At 44.4% G+C, this 20,595-nt stretch overlaps 1 protein-coding gene across 1 annotated transcript in view; it reads right to left on the bottom strand.

The window, feature by feature from the left end:
• LOC139381183 (ryanodine receptor 2-like) overlaps positions 1-20,595 on the bottom strand; it is a 497,608-nt gene that overhangs the window by 166,968 nt on the left and 310,045 nt on the right. The window contains exons 40-49 of the mRNA XM_071124606.1: positions 20,500-20,595; positions 19,689-19,962; positions 18,047-18,161; positions 16,447-16,579; positions 15,242-15,345; positions 10,187-10,322; positions 9,301-9,487; positions 8,304-8,415; positions 5,902-6,022; positions 1,538-1,707 (exon numbers count right to left, since the gene is read on the bottom strand). The exon at positions 20,500-20,595 is cut by the window's right edge and continues 45 nt beyond it. Of these exons, the coding sequence (XP_070980707.1) occupies positions 1,538-1,707; positions 5,902-6,022; positions 8,304-8,415; positions 9,301-9,487; positions 10,187-10,322; positions 15,242-15,345; positions 16,447-16,579; positions 18,047-18,161; positions 19,689-19,962; positions 20,500-20,595 (1,448 nt within the window). The remainder of the gene's footprint in view (positions 1-1,537; positions 1,708-5,901; positions 6,023-8,303; positions 8,416-9,300; positions 9,488-10,186; positions 10,323-15,241; positions 15,346-16,446; positions 16,580-18,046; positions 18,162-19,688; positions 19,963-20,499) is intronic.

Below are 20,595 nucleotides of genomic sequence, written 5' to 3'. Positions count from 1 at the left end.
ACTCACTGTGTCTATAGGGTTAGAGACTCACTGTGTCTACAGGGTTAGAGACTCACTGTGTCTACAGGGTTAGAGACTCACTGTGTCTATAGGGTTAGAGACTCACTGTGTCTACAGGGTTAGGGACTCACTGTGTCTATAAGGTTTGGGTTAGAGACTCACTGTGTCTACAGGGTTAGGGACTCAGTGTGTCTATAAGGTTTGGGTTAGAGACTCACTGTGTCTACAGGGTTAGAGACTCACTGTGTCTACAGGGTTAGAGACTCACTGTGTCTACATGGTTAGAGACTCACTGTGTCCACAGGGTTAGAGACTCACTGTGTCTACAGGGTTAGAGACTCACTGTGTCTATAAGGTTTGGGTTAGAGACTCACTGTGTCTACAGGGTTAGAGACTCACTGTGTCTACATGGTTAGAGACTCACTGTGTCTACAGGGTTAGAGACTCACTGTGTCTACATGGTTAGAGACTCACTGTGTCTACAGGGTTAGAGACTCACTGTGTCTACAGGGTTAGAGACTCACTGTGTCTATAGGGTTAGAGACTCACTGTGTCTATAAGGTTAGAGACTCACTGTGTCTACAGGGTTAGAGACTCACTGTGTCTACAGGGTTAGAGACTCACTGTGTCTACATGGTTAGAGACTCACTGTGTCTATAGGGTTAGAGACTCACTGTGTCTATAAGGTTAGAGACTCACTGTGTCTACAGGGTTAGAGACTCACTGTGTCTATAGGGTTAGAGACTCACTGTGTCTACAGGGTTAGAGACTCACTGTGTCTACAGGGTTAGAGACTCACTGTGTCTATAAGGTTAGGGTTAGAGACTCACTGTGTCTATAAGGTTAGAGACTCAACAGTGTCTACAGGGTTAGATACTCACTGTGTCTACAGGGTTAGAGACTCACTGTGTCTACAGGGTTAGAGACTCACTGTGTCTACAGGGTTAGAGACTCACTGTGTCTATAGGGTTAGAGACTCACTGTGTCTACAGGGTTAGAGACTCACTGTGTCTATAAGGTTAGAGACTCACTGTGTCTACAGGGTTAGAGACTCACTGTGTCTACAGGGTTAGAGACTCACTGTGTCTACAGGGTTAGAGACTCACTGTGTCTACAGGGTTAGAGACTCACTGTGTCTACAGGGTTAGAGACTCACTGTGTCTACAGGGTTAGAGACTCACTGTGTCTACAGGGTTAGAGACTCACTGTGTCTATAGGGTTAGAGACTCACTGTGTCTACAGGGTTAGAGACTCACTGTGTCTATAGGGTTAGAGACTCACTGTGTCTATAGGGTTAGAGACTCACTGTGTCTACAGGGTTAGAGACTCACTGTCTCTACAGGGTTAGAGACTCACTGTGTCTATAGGGTTAGAGACTCACTGTGTCTACAGGGTTAGAGACTCACTGTGTCTACAGGGTTAGAGACTCACTGTGTCTACAGGGTTAGAGACTCACTGTGTCTACAGGGTTAGAGACCCACTGTGTCTACAGGGTTAGGGACTCACTGTGTTTATAAGGTTTGGGTTAGAGACTCACTGTGTCGAGCGAGGCAGCAGCCCTGAGGTCAGGCAGGAATCCCACCTCCAGCAGATGAAGCAGGAAGTTCTGGTCCTCTATCCCGTAGACCCGGTCCAGGAACAGCACCATGGCTGCCTTGTGGTCCGGACAGAACCCCGCTGACATATCAGGCTCCACCACTGACCCATCTAGACACACACAACAGACAGGCCAGAGTCAGACTCCACCACTGACCCATCTAGACACACACAACAGACAGACCAGACTCCACCACTGACCCATCTACACACACACACAACATACAGACTCCACCACTGACCCATCTAGACACACAACAGACAGACCAGACTCTACCACTGACCCATCTAGACACACAACATACAGACCAGACTCTACCACTGACCCATCTAGACACACAACAGACAGACCAGACTCTACCACTGACCCATCTAGACACACACAACAGACACACCAGACTCCACCACTGACCCATCTAGACACACACAACAGACAGACCAGACTCCACCACTGACCCATCTAGACACAGACAACAGACAGACCAGAGTCAAACTCCACCACTGACCCATCTAGACACACAACAGACCAGACTCCACCACTGACCCATCTAGACACACAACAGACAGACCAGACTCCACCACTGACCCATCTAGACACACAACAGACCAGACTCCACCACTGACCCATCTAGACACACACAGCAGACAGACTCCACCACTGACCCATCTAGACACACACAACAGACAGACTCCACCACTGACCCATCTCGACACACAACAGACAGACCAGACTCCACCACTGACCCATTTAGACACACAACAGACAGACTCCACCACTGACCCATCTCGACACACAACAGACAGACCAGACTCCACCACTGACCCATTTAGACACACAACAGACAGACTCCACCACTGACCCATTTAGACACACAACAGACAGACTCCACCACTGACCCATCTAGACACACACTGCAGACAGACTCCACCACTGACCCATCTAGACACACAACAGACAGACTCCACCACTGACCCATTTAGACACACAACAGACAGACTCCACCACTGACCCATCTAGACAGACACAACATACATGGTTTTAGTTTAACAGAGTAGTGGATGGTTTTAGGTCAGTATAACAGAGTAGTGGATGGTTCTAGGTCAGTTTAACAGAGTAGTGGATGGTTCTAGGTCAGTTTAACAGAGTAGTGGATGGTTCTAGGTCAGTTTAACAGAGTAGTGGATGGTTTTAGTTTAACAGAGTAGTGGATGGTTCTAGGTCAGTTTAACAGAGTAGTGGATGGTTCTAGTTTAACAGAGTAGTGGATGGTTTTAGTTTAACAGAGTAGTGGATGGTTCTAGGTCAGTATAACAGAGTAGTGGATGGTTCTAGGTCAGTTTAACAGAGTAGTGGATGGTTTTAGTTTAACAGAGTAGTGGATGGTTCTAGTTTAACAGAGTAGTGGATGGTTTTAGGTCAGTTTAACAGAGTAGTGGATGGTTCTAGGTCAGTTTAACAGAGTAGTGGATGGTTTTAGTTTAACAGAGTAGTGGATGGTTCTAGTTTAACAGAGTAGTGGATGGTTCTAGGTCAGTTTAACAGAGTAGTGGATGGTTTTAGTTTAACAGAGTAGTGGATGGTTCTAGGTCAGTTTAACAGAGTAGTGGATGGTTCTAGTTTAACAGAGTAGTGGATGGTTTTAGTTTAACAGAGTAGTGGATGGTTCTAGTTTAACAGAGTAGTGGATGGTTCTAGTTTAACAGAGTAGTGGATGGTTCTAGGTCAGTATAACAGAGTAGTGGATGGTTCTAGGTCAGTTTAACAGAGTAGTGGATGGTTCTAGGTCAGTTTAACAGAGTAGTGGATGGTTTTAGGTCAGTTTAACAGAGTAGTGGATGGTTCTAGGTCAGTTTAACAGAGTAGTGGATGGTTCTAGTTTAACAGAGTAGTAGATGGTTCTAGGTCAGTTTAACAGAGTAGTGGATGGTTCTAGTTTAACAGAGTAGTAGATGGTTCTAGGTCAGTTTAACATAGTAGTGGATGGTTCTAGTTTAACAGAGTAGTGGATGGTTCTAGGTCAGTTTAACAGAGTAGTGGATGGTTCTAGGTCAGTTTAACAGAGTAGTGGATGGTTCTAGGTCAGTTTAACAGAGTAGTGGATGGTTCTAGGTCAGTTTAACAGAGTAGTGGACGGTTTAAGGTCAATTGAGCAGAGTAGTGGATGGTTCTAGGTCAGTTTAACAGAGTAGTGGATGGTTTTAGGTCAGTTTAACAGAGTAGTGGATGGTTCTAGGTCAGTTTAACAGAGTAGTGGATGGTTCTAGGTCAGTTTAACAGAGTAGTGGGTGGTTTTAGTTTAGTTTAACAGAGTAGTGGATGGTTTTAGGTCAGTTTAACAGAGTAGTGGATGGTTCTAGGTCAGTTTAACAGAGTAGTGGATGGTTCTAGTTTAACAGAGTAGTAGATGGTTCTAGGTCAGTTTAACAGAGTAGTGGATGGTTCTAGTTTAACAGAGTAGTAGATGGTTCTAGGTCAGTTTAACATAGTAGTGGATGGTTCTAGTTTAACAGAGTAGTGGATGGTTCTAGGTCAGTTTAACAGAGTAGTGGATGGTTCTAGGTCAGTTTAACAGAGTAGTGGATGGTTCTAGGTCAGTTTAACAGAGTAGTGGATGGTTCTAGGTCAGTTTAACAGAGTAGTGGATGGTTCTAGGTCAGTTTAACAGAGTAGTGGATGGTTCTAGTTTAACAGAGTAGTAGATGGTTCTAGGTCAGTTTAACAGAGTAGTGGATGGTTCTAGGTCAGTTTAACAGAGTAGTGGATGGTTTTAGTTTAACAGAGTAGTGGATGGTTCTAGGTCAGTTTAACAGAGTAGTGGATGGTTCTAGTTTAACAGAGTAGTGGATGGTTTTAGTTTAACAGAGTAGTGGATGGTTCTAGTTTAACAGAGTAGTGGATGGTTCTAGTTTAACAGAGTAGTGGATGGTTCTAGGTCAGTATAACAGAGTAGTGGATGGTTCTAGGTCAGTTTAACAGAGTAGTGGATGGTTCTAGGTCAGTTTAACAGAGTAGTGGATGGTTTTAGGTCAGTTTAACAGAGTAGTGGATGGTTCTAGGTCAGTTTAACAGAGTAGTGGATGGTTCTAGTTTAACAGAGTAGTAGATGGTTCTAGGTCAGTTTAACAGAGTAGTGGATGGTTCTAGTTTAACAGAGTAGTAGATGGTTCTAGGTCAGTTTAACATAGTAGTGGATGGTTCTAGTTTAACAGAGTAGTGGATGGTTCTAGGTCAGTTTAACAGAGTAGTGGATGGTTCTAGGTCAGTTTAACAGAGTAGTGGATGGTTCTAGGTCAGTTTAACAGAGTAGTGGATGGTTCTAGGTCAGTTTAACAGAGTAGTGGACGGTTTAAGGTCAATTGAGCAGAGTAGTGGATGGTTCTAGGTCAGTTTAACAGAGTAGTGGATGGTTTTAGGTCAGTTTAACAGAGTAGTGGATGGTTCTAGGTCAGTTTAACAGAGTAGTGGATGGTTCTAGGTCAGTTTAACAGAGTAGTGGGTGGTTTTAGTTTAGTTTAACAGAGTAGTGGATGGTTTTAGGTCAGTTTAACAGAGTAGTGGATGGTTCTAGGTCAGTTTAACAGAGTAGTGGATGGTTCTAGTTTAACAGAGTAGTAGATGGTTCTAGGTCAGTTTAACAGAGTAGTGGATGGTTCTAGTTTAACAGAGTAGTAGATGGTTCTAGGTCAGTTTAACATAGTAGTGGATGGTTCTAGTTTAACAGAGTAGTGGATGGTTCTAGGTCAGTTTAACAGAGTAGTGGATGGTTCTAGGTCAGTTTAACAGAGTAGTGGATGGTTCTAGGTCAGTTTAACAGAGTAGTGGATGGTTCTAGGTCAGTTTAACAGAGTAGTGGATGGTTCTAGGTCAGTTTAACAGAGTAGTGGATGGTTCTAGTTTAACAGAGTAGTAGATGTTTCTAGGTCAGTTTAACAGAGTAGTGGATGGTTCTAGGTCAGTTTAACAGAGTAGTGGATGGTTCTAGGTCAGTTTAACAGAGTAGTGGATGGTTCTAGGTCAGTTTAACAGAGTAGTGGATGGTTCTAGGTCAGTTTAACAGAGTAGTGGATGGTTCTAGGTCAGTTTAACAGAGTAGTGGATGGTTCTAGGTCAGTTTAACAGAGTAGTGGATGGTTCTAGGTCAGTTTAACAGAGTAGTGGATGGTCCTAGGTCAGTTTAACAGAGTAGTGGATGGTCCTAGGTCAGTTTAACAGAGTAGTGGATGGTCCTAGGTCAGTTTGGGTGAACCTTGGGTAATATACCCCTGCAACGGCTGAGAGGTTTAGCAGGGAGAGTGTCCACCCACCTTTGGCCAGAGTTGGCATGGGGAACGGGATGCTGATCACTCCTTCCAGGTCCTCTATAGGGATCAGGGAACGTAGGATGGCTCGTATCCTGATGGCCTCACCCTTCCCAGCATGAATCAGCTGGAAAACACCCAACACCCCCCCTCAGTGAATGTCTGTATCCCAAATGTGATGAGCCTTAATGTGTCTGGACCCCAGGAAGATCGAGGCAGCAGCTAACGGGGGTCCGTAATAATGACAAAATACAACTAAAAATGCCCCCCTATTCCCTATATAGAACACTAGTGTTGACCAGAGCCCTATTCCCTATATAGAACACTACTGTTGACCAGAGCCCTATATAGAACACTACTGTTGACCAGAGCCCTATTCCCTATATAGAACACTACTGTTGACCAGAGCCCTATTCCCTATACAGAACACTACTGTTGACCAGAGCCCTATTCCCTATATAGAACACTACTGTTGACCAGAGCCCTATTCCCTATATAGAACACTACTGTTGACCAGAGCCCTATTCCCTATATAGAACACTACTGTTGACCAGAGCCCTATTCCCTATATAGAACACTACTGTTGACCAGAGCCCTATTCCCTAAATAGAACACTACTGTTGACCAGAGCCCTATTCCCTATATAGAACACTACTGTTGACCAGAGCCCTATTCCCTATATAGAACACTACTGTTGACCAGAGCCCTATTCCCTATATATAACACTACTGTTGACCAGAGCCCTATTCCCTATATAGAACACTACTGTTGACCAGAGCCCTATTCCCTATATAGAACACTACTGTTGACCAGAGCCCTATTCCCTATATAGAACACTACTGTTGACCAGAGCCCTATTCCCTATATAGAACACTACTGTTGACCAGAGCCCTATTCCCTATATAGAACACTACTGTTGACCAGAGCCCTATTCCCTATATAGAACACTACTGTTGACCAGAGCCCTATTCCCTATATAGAACACTACTGTTGACCAGAGCCCTATTCCCTATATAGAACACTACTGTTGACCAGGGCCCTATTCCCTATATAGAACACTACTGTTGACCAGAGCCCTATTCCCTATATAGAACACTACTGTTGACCAGAGCCCTATTCCCTATATAGAACACTACTGTCGACCAGAGCCCTATTCCCTATATAGAACACTACTGTTGACCAGAGCCCTATTCCCTATATAGAACACTACTGTTGACCAGAGCCCTATTCCCTATATAGAACACTACTGTTGACCAGAGCCCTATTCCCTATATAGAACACCACCATGGCTAAACGACTGGCAGAATATTTGAAAAATGATCAGTTTTTAGTTTTGCTTCCAACTACAGAAAATGAGGTGAAAACCTCAACTTGCCCAACGATGAAATGTCTCAAATAGCAACCTATTTGCTCTTACAGTGTCACTGTCTCAATTAGCACCCTATTGGTTGACCTATTGGCTCTTACAGTGTCACTGTCTCAATTAGCACCCTATTGGTTGACCTATTGGCTCTTACAGTGTCCCTGTCTCAATTAGCACCCTATTGGTTGACCTATTTGCTCTTACAGTGTCCCTGTCTCAATTAGCACCCTATTGGTTGACCTATTTGCTCTTACAGTGTCACTGTCTCAATTAGCACCCTATTGGTTGACCTATTGGCTCTTACAGTGTCCCTGTCTCAATTAGCACCCTATTGGTTGACCTATTGGCTCTTACAGTGTCCCTGTCTCAATTAGCACCCTATTGGTTGACCTATTGGTTCTAAAAGTGTCCCTGTCTCAATTAGCACCCTATTGGTTGACCTATTGGCTCTTACAGTGTCCCTGTCTCAATTAGCACCCTATTGGCTCTTACAGTGTCCCTGTCTCAATTAGCACCCTATTGGTTGACCTATTGGTTCTAAAAGTGTCCCTGTCTCAATTAGCACCCTATTGGTTGACCTATTGGTTCTAAAAGTGTCCCTGTCTCAATTAGCACCCTATTGGTTGACCTATTGGCTCTTACAGTGTCACTGTCTCAATTAGCACCCTATTGGTTGACCTATTGGCTCTTACAGTATCCCTGTCTCAATTAGCACCCTATTGGTTGACCTATTGGTTCTAAAAGTGTCCCTGTCTCAATTAGTACCCTATTGGTTGACCTATTGGTTCTAAAAGTGTCCCTGTCTCAATTAGCACCCTATTGGTTGACCTATTGGTTCTAAGACTGCCTGTCCGTTTGTCAGTCAATCAGTCAGTCAGTCTGTCTGTCTAAGGCATTGACTCCCCCTCTATCTGTGACTCACGTGCATCTCGGGGGCGCAGCGCCCCAGCAGGTCTCTCTGTGTGTGTGTGTGTGTGTGTGTGTGTGTGTGTGTGTGTGTGTGTGTGTGTGTGTGTGTGTGTGTGTGTGTGTGTGTGTGACTCACGTGCATCTCAGGGGCACAGCGCCCCAGCAGGTCTATGAGGGCTGCGTAGAAGGTCATTATAGCGTTTCCCATGTGAATAGTGTCGTCTTCCTCATCCTCCAATAACACCTCACTGCTGAGGACACACACACACACACACACACACACACACACAGTACAAGTCAACAGTTTGGACACCTACTCATTCAAGGGTTTGTCTTTAGTTTTACTATTTTCTACATTGTAGAATAACAGTGAAGACATCAACACTATGAAACAACACATATGGAATCATGATGTAACCAACAAAGTGTTCAACTAATCAAAATACATTTTATTTTGCCTCGATGACAGCTTTGCACACTCTTGGCGTTCTCTCAACCAGCTTCATGAGGAATGCTTTTCCAAGTCTTGAAAGAGTTCCCACATATGCTAAGCACTTGTTGGCTGATTTTCCTTCCCTCTGCGGTCCAACTCATCCCAAACCATCTCAATTGGGTTGAGGTCAGGTGACGGATGCAGCACTCCATCACTCTCCTTCTTGGTCAAATAGCCCTTACACAGCCTGGAGGTGTGTTGGGTCATTGTCCTGTTGTCTCATTGTTTCTGAGTCTGATGCCTGATAAGAGTAGGGCAGACTATCTCAGGGACTTTTATAGAACACCCGGTAGCATGGCCAGACAGAACAGGAACACTGAGGAGTAATGAGGACATATTCTGGCACGGGGGAGGCAGGAGAGAGTCCAGAGGGAGGGAGAGTGGACGGCAGAGAACGAGGGGGGGGGGGGGGGGGATTTGGAGTTGGAGGGAGAGGAGAAAGGGAGAGAGCAAGAAGGTGAGAGAGAACGGGACAGAGAGAGGTACTATAGAGGTAGGAGAAGAACCCATCCCTACAGTGTTACAGTTAGAGCTAGCCCAGTTCAATGGAACCAACAGTGTCCTGCTATGTCAGGGGTGCCTACAGTGTCCTGCTATGTCAGGGGTGCCTACAGTATCCTGCTGTGACAGGGGTACCTACAGTGTCCTGCTGGCCTCTGAGGTAGGGGAGGGCCCGTCTCTACAGGGGTCCTCTGATATCTTGATGGCTTCCATCATGGCTGCCAGGAGACCATTCCCCCCCTCTCCGCGCAGGGCGGGGCCAAAGCACTCGGGACGACGAATCAGCAGCCTCACCACCACGTTAGCATTCTCCTCCACACTCTCACCTGATAGGACGACAGGTAAATAATGACATCATTCATAACTACAATACCTCTCACCTGAGACCACGGGTAAAGATAGAGACTTCAATACCTCAACCGTGGAAGTATTTAACGTCAACCAACCAATAACCAAGATCATCTACCAACCACAGTCCAATGTTATCATGAAATGAATGATTATATGAAAATAACCAAGACCATCTACCAACCACAGTCAAATGTTATCATGAAATGAATGATTATATGAAAATAACCAAGATCATCTACCAACCACAGTCAAATGTTATCATGAAATGGATTATATGAAAATAACCAAGATCATCTACCAACCACAGTCAAATGTTATCATGAAATGGATTATATGAAAATAACCAAGATCATCTACCAACCACAGTCAAATGTTATCATGAAATTAAGGATTATATGAAAATAACCAAGATCATCTACCAACCACAGTCAAATGTTATTATGAAATTAAGGATTATATGAAAATAACCAAGATCATCTACCAACCACAGTCAAATGTTATCATGAAATGGATTATATGAAAATAACCAAGATCATCTACCAACCACAGTCAAATGTTATAATGAAATTAAGGATTATATGAAAATAACCAAGATCATCTACCAACCACAGTCAAATGTTATCATGAAATGAAGGTTTATCGGCAATTGTCATAGGTAATAAATGCACATGTACCGTTGCAGAACACTGCAAAGCGGAGGAAGTCGAGGTATCTCTCTCCTTCGACGGGGTTCCAGCCGATGTCAGGGTATCCTTTAGACACGAGCATGGAGCAGCTCTGGAGACCACAGCCAGCCAAGTACTGCACCACCTAGGGAAGAGGAGGCAGGGGGAGAGGGTTAGAAAGGTCTGGCTCAGGACTTCATGCTGTCATAGGGAAGAGGTGGCAGAGGGAGAGGGTTAGCAGATAAAGGTCTGGCTCAGGACTTCATGCTGTCAGAGGGAAGAGGAGGCAGAGGGAGAGGGTTAGCAGGGAAAGGTCTGGCTCAGGACTTCATGCTGTCAGAGGGAAGAGGAGGCAGAGGGAGAGGGTTAGCAGGGAAAGGTCTGGCTCAGGACTTCACGCTGTCAGAGGGAAGAGGAGGGAGAGGGTTAGCAGGGAAAGGTCTGGCTCAGGACTTCATGCTGTCAGAGGGAAGAGGAGGCAGAGGGAGAGGGTTAGCAGGGAAAGGTCTGGCTCAGGACTTCATGCTGTCAGAGGGAAGAGGAGCCAGAGGGAGAGGGTTAGCAGGGAAAGGTCTGGCTCAGGACTTCACGCTGTCAGAGGGAAGAGAAGGGAGAGGGAGAGGGTTAGAAAGGTCTGGCTCAGGACTTCATGCTGTCAGAGTCAGTGGAGGAAGGGAAAGTCACGGTGAGGCCAAGTTATGTCGCCAAACAGTCCACATCATTGAATAATGGATAGGATCCTGATTGTTGGTCCCAATAGATCAGTAAGGAGGACAGCAGAGCGTTCTTAACTGTTAGGAATAATCTAGGATTCCAATTGAACCAGGAGGAGCCCCACGGTGGATGACATCAGAGAGGAATAATCTAGGATCCCTATTGAACCAGGAGGAGCCCCACGGTGGAGGACACCAGAGAGGAATGAACTAGGATTCCTATTGAACCAGGAGGAGCCCCACGGTGGAGGACACCAGAGAGGAATAAACTAGGATTCCTATTGAACCAGGAGGAGCCCCACGGTGGAGGACACCAGAGAGTTCCTCTGCAGTCTTGTTATCTGCATATTGCTTCAATGGGATGATTGCCATCATTTAATGAACCAAACATGACCATTAGCTTGCTACTGCACCATACAGTACACATCTCTTGTTCACTACCAAACAGCTACATGTGAGCTTGGTTTACATTAAAGTGTACCTGTCTGTTCTCCTGGCGGTAGTCTTTAAATAACTCCAGACGTTCAGCTTCATTTATCATCTTAAACCTAGTTTAGTACTGTTTTTCTTACTTCAAACTGTTTGGGCACACTGTACCAATGGTATGAGGTATAGACTATAACCAGGGAACACTGTACCAATGGTATGAGGTATTGATGTACAGACTATAACCAGGGAAAACTGTACCAATGGTATGAGGTATTGATGTACAGACTATAACCAGGGAAAACTGTACCAATGGTATGAGGTATTGATGTACAGACTATAACCAGGGAACACTGTACCAATGGTATGAGGTATAGACTATATCCAGGGAACACTGTACCAATGGTATGAGGTATAGACTATATCCAGGGAACACTGTACCAATGGTATGAGGTATAGACTATATCCAGGGAACACTGTACCAATGGTATGAGGTATAGACTATATCCAGGGAACACTGTACCAATGGTATGAGGTATAGACTATATCCAGGGAACACTGTACCAATGGTATGAGGTATAGACTATATCCAGGGAACACTGTACCAATGGTATGAGGTATAGACTATAACCAGGGAACACTGTACCAATGGTATGAGGTATAGACTATATCCAGGGAATACTGTACCAATGGTATGAGGTATTGATGTACAGACTATATCCAGGGAACACTGTACCAATGATATGAGGTATAGAATATATCCAGGGAACACTGTACCAATGGTATGAGGTATAGACTATATCCAGGGAACACTGTACCAATGGTATGAGGTATATAATATATCCAGGGAACACTGTACCAATGGTATGAGGTATAGACTATATCCAGGGAACACTGTACCAATGGTATGAGGTATAGACTATATCCAGGGAACACTGTACCAATGGTATGAGGTATAGACTATAACCAGGGAAAACTGTACCAATGGTATGAGGTATAGACTATATCCAGGGAACACTGTACCAATGGTATGAGGTATAGACTATATCCAGGGAACACTGTACCAATGGTATGAGGTATAGACTATATCCAGGGAATACTGTACCAATGGTATGAGGTATAGACTATATCCAGGGAACACTGTACCAATGGTATGAGGTATAGACTATATCCAGGGAACACTGTACCAATGGTATGAGGTATAGACTATATCCAGGGAACACTGTACCAATGGTATGAGGTATAGACTATATCCAGGGAACACTGTACCAATGGTACAGTACCTCTATACTGTATCTCCTCTATACTGTACCTCTATACTGTACCTCTATACTGTACCTCTATACTGTATCTCTATACTGTACCTCTATACTGTACCTCTATACTGTATCTCTATACTGTATCTTCTCTATACTGCACCTCTATACTGTACCTCTATACTGTACCTCTATACTGTACCTCTATACTGTATCTTCTCTATACTGCACCTCTATACTGTACCTCTATACTGTACCTCTATACTGTATCTCCTCTATACTGTACCTCTATACTGTATCTCTATACTGTACCTCTATACTGTACCTCTATACTGTATCTCTATACTGTATCTTCTCTATACTGCACCTCTATACTGTACCTCTATACTGTACCTCTATACTGTACCTCTATACTGTATCTCCTCTATACTGTACCTCTATACTGTATCTCCTCTATACTGTACCTCTATACTGTACGTCTATACTGTATCTCCTCTATACTGTACCTCTATACTGTACCTCTATACTGTATCTCTATACTGTACCTCTATACTGTATCTCTATACTGTACCTCTATACTGTACCTCTATACTGTATCTCTATACTGTACCTCTATACTGTATCTCTAAACTGTATCTTCTCTATACTGCACCTCTATACTGTACCTCTATACTGTACCTCTATACTGTACCTCTATACTGTATCTCCTCTATACTGTACCTCTATACTGTATCTCTATACTGTACCTCTATACTGTACCTCTATACTGTATCTCCTCTATACTGTACCTCTATACTGTACCTCTATACTGTACCTCTATACTGTATCTCTGTACTGTACCTCTATACTGTACCTCTATACTGTACCTCTATACTGTATCTTCTCTATACTGCACCTCTATACTGTACCTCTATACTGTACCTCTATACTGTATCTCTGTACTGTACCTCTATACTGTATCTCTATACTGTACCTCTATACTGTACCTCTATACTGTATCTCTATACTGTATCTTCTCTATACTGTACCTCTATACTGTACCTCTATACTGTATCTCTATACTGTATCTTCTCTATACTGCATCTCTATACTGTACCTCTATACTGTACCTCTATACTGTACCTCTATACTGTACCTCTATACTGTACCTCTATACTGTATCTCTATACTGTACCTCTATACTGTATCTCTATACTGTATCTCTATACTGTATCTTCTCTATACTGCACCTCTATACTGTACCTCTATACTGTACCTCTATACTGTATCTCTATACTGTATCTTCTCTATACTGCACCTCTATACTGTACCTCTATACTGTATCTCCTCTATACTGTATCTCCTCTATACTGTACCTCTATACTGTATCTCTGTACTGTACCTCTATACTGTACCTCTATACTGTATCTCTATACTGTACCTCTATACTGTACCTCTATACTGTATCTCTATACTGTATCTTCTCTATACTGTACCTCTATACTGTATCTCTATACTGTACCTCTATACTGTATCTCTATACTGTATCTTCTCTATACTGCATCTCTATACTGCACCTCTATACTGTACCTCTATACTGTACCTCTATACTGTACCTCTATACTGTATCTCTATACTGTACCTCTATACTGTATCTCTATACTGTATCTTCTCTATACTGCACCTCTATACTGTACCTCTATACTGTACCTCTATACTGTATCTCTATACTGTATCTTCTCTATACTGCACCTCTATACTGTACCTCTATACTGTACCTCTATACTGTATCTCCTCTATACTGTACCTCTATACAGTACCTCTATACTGTACCTCTATACTGTATCTCCTCTATACTGTACCTCTATACTGTACCTCTATACTGTATCTCCTCTATACTGTACCTATACACTGTACCTCTATACTGTATCTATATACTGTACCTCTATACTGTATCTATATACTGTACCTCTATACTGTACCTCTATACTGTACCTCTATACTGTACCTCTATACTGTACCTCCTCTATACTGTACCTCCTCTATACTGTATCTCCTCTATACTGTACCTCTATACTGTATCTCCTCTATACTGTATCTCCTCTATACTGTACCTCTATACTGTACCTCCTCTATACTGTACCTTCTCTATACTGTATCTCCTCTATACTGTACCTCTATACTGTACCTCTATACTGTACCTCCTCTATACTGTATCTCCTCTATTCTGTACCTCTATACTGTACCTCTATACTGTACCTCTATACTGTACCTCTATACTGTACCTCCTCTATACTGTACCTCCTCTATACTGTACCTCTATACTGTATCTCCTCTATACTGTATCTCCTCTATACTGTACCTCTATACTGTACCTCCTCTATACTGTACCTCTATACTGTATCTCCTCTATACTATACCTCCTCTATACCGTACCTCTATACTGTACCTCTATACTGTATCTCTATACTGTATCTCCTCTATACTGTACCTCTATACTGTACCTCTATACTGTACCTCTATACTGTACCTCTATACTGTACCTCTATACTGTATCTATATACTGTACCTCTATACTGTATCTCTATACTGCATCTCTATACTGTATCTCTCTCTATACTGTACCTATACGTTGGGTACAGAGTGGGCTGAACAAGTTAGTTTACTGGTAGAGTTGGGCCTTGTCTTACTTTCTCCAGGTCTGGTTCCCTCAGGGCCAGAGCCAGTTCGTTGTTGTCCATCACAGAGGCAGCGGCCACATCTAGTGGAGTAGAGCCTCGCATGGAGGGAGACGCTGGGGACACAGAGAGAAGGGCGGCAACACACACAGAGGGAGGGGGGGCAATACACACACACAGAGGGAGGGAGGGAGGGCAACACACACAGAGAGAGAAGGAGGACAACACACACAGAGAGAGAAGGAGGACAACACACACAGAGGGAGGGAGGGCAACACACACAGAGAGAGGGAGGGCAACACACACAGAGAGACAAGAAGGGCAACACACACAGAGAGACAAGAAGGGCAACACACACAGAGGGAGGGAGGGCAACACACACAGAGAGAGGGAGGGCAACACACACAGAGAGAGGGAGGGCAACACACACAGAGGGAGGGAGGGCAACACACACAGAGGGAGGGAGGGCATCACACACAGAGAGACAAGGAGGGCAACACACACACAGAGGGAGAGAGAAACACACACAGAGAGGGAGAGAGATACACACACAGAGAGGGAGAGAGATACACACACAGAGAGGGAGAGAGACACACACACAGAGAGGGAGAGAGAGAGACACACACAGAGAGGGAGAGAGAGACACACACAGAGAGGGAGAGAGAGAGAGACACAGAGAGAGAGAGAGAGAGACACACAGAGAGGGAGAGAGACACACAGAGAGGGAGAGAGACACACACACAGAGAGGGAGAGAGAGACACACACAGAGAGGGAGAGAGAGACACACACAGAGAGGGAGAGAGAGACACACACAGAGAGGGAGAGAGAGACACACACAGAGAGGGAGAGAGACACACAGAGAGAGAGAGGGAGGGCAAAACACACAGAGGGAGAAGGAGGGCAACACACACAGAGAGGGAGACACACACAGAGAGAGACACACACAGAGAGAGAAGGATGGCAACACACACAGAGAGGGAGAGAGACACACACACACACACACACCATTATCTCCAGCAAGCTAAAGCGTCAGTTAAAACCTATGGAGCATACCAAAGCACCCCAGATCTCATCAGATACAACTGGAAAGACAACGGCTGCATCCAGCATATCAAGCCTCTCCCTAGAAAGTGCCCTACTTTCAATGTAAATCCTTTTGTCTCTGGTCAGCAGTAGAGCACGACGTAGTGAATAGGGAGCCATTTTAGACACTCACCAAGCCCGACGCTGCTGTTCTCCAGCAGGTAGCTGAGGTGGTCGAACATGGCTTTCTGGTTCTGTCTACTGATGCGACAGAAGTAACACAGGAAACGACAGCAGTTGGCCACCATCTTAGGGAAGGTGATTTCCTGGAACAGACAAGCCAAAGCTGTTTTACTTAGTTTACTTTGCTTTCCAATGTTACACAGTGAACGGGACAGGAAGTGACGTTAGTTACACAGTGAACGGGACAGGAAGTGACGTTAGTTACACAGTGAACGGGACAGGAAGTGACGTTAGTTACACAGTGAACGGGACAGGAAGTGACGTTAGTTACACAGTGAACGGGACAGGAAGTGACGTTAGAAGTGTTACACAGTGAACGGGACAGGAAGTGACATTAGAAGTGTTACACAGTGAACGGGACAGGAAGTGACGTTAGTAATGTTACACAGTGAACGGGACAGGAAGTGACATTAGAAGTGTTACACAGTGAACGGGACAGGAAGTGACATTAGAAGTGTTACACAGTGAACGGGACAGGAAGTGACATTAGAAGTGTTACACAGTGAACGGGACAGGAAGTGACATTAGAAGTGTTACACAGTGAACGGGACAGGAAGTGACGTTAGAAGTGTTACACAGTGAACGGGACAGGAAGTGACGTTAGAAGTGTTACACAGTGAACGGGACAGGAAGTGACATTAGAAGTGTTACACAGTGAACGGGACAGGAAGTGACATTACAACTGCATCTTGCCTATGCTGCTCTGTACCATCACTCATTCATATATCCTTATGTACATATTCTTTATCCCCTTACACTGTGTACAAGACAGTAGTTTTGGAATTGTTAGTTAGATTACTTGTTATTACTGCATTGTCGGAACTAGAAGCACAAGCATTTCGCTACACTCGCATTAACATCTGCTAACCATGTGTATGTGACAAATAAAATTTGATTTGATTTTGATTTGAACACCGACATGACATCAATAAACGATCAATCACTAATGACATGACATCTGGGCCCAACGCAGCTCAGAGTGCTGATCTGGGAACAGTTTGGCCTTTTACATGGTGAAGGGTTATAGGGACTGGTTGAACCTGATGCTAGATAAAAACTGATCAAACAAACAAATTTAATTAGACAAAAATAAACCCTCCTTCAAGCAGCACACACACACACACACACACACACACACACACACACACACACACACACACACACACACACACACACACACACACACACACACACACACACACACACACACACACACACACACACACACACACACACACACACACACACACACACACACACACACACACACACACACACACACACACACACACACACACACACACACACACACACACACACACACACACACACACACACACACACACACACACACACACACACACACACACACACACACACACACACACACACACACACACACACACACACACACACACACACACACACACACACACACACACACACACACACACACACACACACACACACACACACACACACACACACACACACACACACACACACACACACACACACACACACACACACACACCCTTATGAGCAGTTACCTTGGATTCCCCTCCACTCAGCACGTTAACCATCACCTCCATGACCGTCTCATGCATTCCCAGAGCTCTCATCAGGTTGGGATGCTGATAGAACACCTTGTTGTTCATGATGTCTCTGTAGAGAGACCAGACCAAGAGACACGCAGGTAAACAAGTAGTGTGTAGTGTAGAGCCCTTACCCCAGTTAGTATGCAGTGTGTAGTATGTAGTGTGTAGTGTGTAGTATGTAGTATGTAGTGTGTAGTATGTAGTAGTAGTATGTAGTGTGTAGTGTGTAGTATGTAGTGTGTAGTATGTAGTATGTAGTGTGTAGTGTGTAGTGTGTAGTATGTAGTGTGTAGTATGTAGTAGTAGTATGTAGTGTGTAGTGTGTAGTATGTAGTGTGTAGTATGTAGTATGTAGTGTGTAGTGTGTAGTGTGTAGTATGTAGTGTGTAGTATGTAGTATGTAGTGTGTAGTGTGTAGTATGTAGTGTGTAGTGTGTAGTATGTAGTGTCTAGTGTGTAGTGTGTAGTGTGTAGTGTAGAGCCCTTACCCCAGCCCTCTGATCATCAGTTTCTCCTCCTCACGCCCCATGCTGAAGGGTTAGTATGTAGTGTGTAGTATGTAGTGTGTAGTATGTAGTATATAGTGTGTAGTATGTAGTGTGTAGTGTGTAGTATGTAGTATGTAGTATGTAGTATGTAGTGTGTAGTGTGTAGTATGTAGTATATAGTGTGTAGTATGTAGTATATAGTGTGTAGTATGTAGTGTGTAGTGTGTAGTATGTAGTATGTAGTGTGTAGTGTGTAGTGTGTAGTGTGTAGTGTAGAGCCCTTACCCCAGCCCTCTGATCATCAGTTTCTCCTCCTCACGGCCCATGCTGAAGGGTTAGTATGTAGTGTGTAGTATGTAGTGTGTAGTATGTAGTATGTAGTATGTAGTGTGTAGTATGTAGTATGTAGTGTGTAGTGTGTAGTGTGTAGTGTAGAGCCCTTACCCCAGCCCTCTGATCATCAGTTTCTTCTCCTCACGGCCCATAATGAAGGGTTAGTATGTAGTGTGTAGTATGTAGTGTGTAGTATGTAGTGTGCAGTGTGTAGTGTAGAGCCCTTACCCCAGCCCTCTGATCATCAGTTTCTCCTCCTCACGCCCCATGCTGAAGGGTTAGTATGTAGTGTGTAGTGTGTAGTATGTAGTATGTAGTATGTAGTGTGCAGTGTGTAGTATGTAGTATTTAGTGTGTAGTGTAGAGCCCTTACCCCAGCCCTCTGATCATCAGTTTCTCCTCCTCACGCCCCATGCTGAAGGGTTAGTATGTAGTGTGTAGTGTGTAGTATGTAGTGTGTAGTGTGTAGTGTAGAGCCCTTACCCCAGCCCTCTGATCATCAGTTTCTCCTCCTCACGCCCCATGCTGAAGGGTTAGTATGTAGTGTGTAGTATGTAGTGTGTAGTATGTAGTATGTAGTATGTAGTGTGTAGTATGTAGTATGTAGTGTGTAGTGTGTAGTGTGTAGTGTGTAGTGTGTAGTGTAGAGCCCTTACCCCAGCCCTCTGATCATCAGTTTCTCCTCCTCACGCCCCATGCTGAAGGGTTAGTATGTAGTGTGTAGTATGTAGTGTGTAGTATGTAGTATGTAGTGTGTAGTGTAGAGCCCTTACCCCAGCCCTCTGATCATCAGTTTCTCCTCCTCACGCCCCATGCGTACAGACAACAGCGATCGGATCTGTCCCAGCGACGCCAGCAGTTTGATGGTGTCCTCCACGGAGACTGAGTTGATGGTGTAGGCCTTGGGCAGGGCCCGGACCTGGCCCCCGATGCCGTCGTACTGACGGTGGAGTAGGACAAACATGGCTCTGATCAGCTCTGGGTCCTCCATGATGCTCTCCTGGGCCCAGCGTACCATGGTCTCACTGATCAGCTGCTGCAACGTGCCTGAAGGACCGGAGGCAACGCACCGCGGTCAGACACACAGCAAAGCACTGGGACAAGGACAAATGGTCTACTCTCTCTATTCAGACAGAGACAGAGACAGAGACAGACACACAGAGACACACAGAGAGAGAGAGAGAGAGAGAGAGAGAGAGAGAGAGAGAGAGACAGACAAACAGAGACAGACAGACAGACCCAGAAAAGGACCAGCTGTCTAATCAACTCATACCTGATGCTAGATCTGTTAGTGCTGTCTAATCAACTCATACCTGATGCCAGATCTGTTAGTGCTGTCTAATCAACTCATACTTGATCTCAGATCTGTTAGTGCTGTCTAATCAACTCATACCTGATGCTAGATCTGTTAGTGCTGTCTAATCAACTCATACCTGATGCTAGATCTGTTAGTGCTGACTAATCAACTCATACCTGATGCCAGATCTGTTAGTGCTGTCTAATCAACTCATACCTGATGCTAGACTGTGTCCTACCTAGAGAAGGCTGTCCGTAAACACTGTGTCCTACAGAGAGAAGGCTTACTGGGTTTCTTATCTTTCTTCTTGTTCTTCGGCATGAAAGTCATCTTTTTCTTCAGGTAGACCACCTTCTCCACCAGAGACATGAGTCTTCCTCGGA

This window comes from Oncorhynchus clarkii, chromosome 23, assembly GCF_045791955.1.
Source record: "Oncorhynchus clarkii lewisi isolate Uvic-CL-2024 chromosome 23, UVic_Ocla_1.0, whole genome shotgun sequence".
NCBI lineage: Eukaryota > Metazoa > Chordata > Actinopteri > Salmoniformes > Salmonidae > Oncorhynchus > Oncorhynchus clarkii.
The sequence above is the reverse complement of the archived record's forward strand: the minus strand, read 5'-3'. Positions and strand labels throughout refer to the sequence as shown.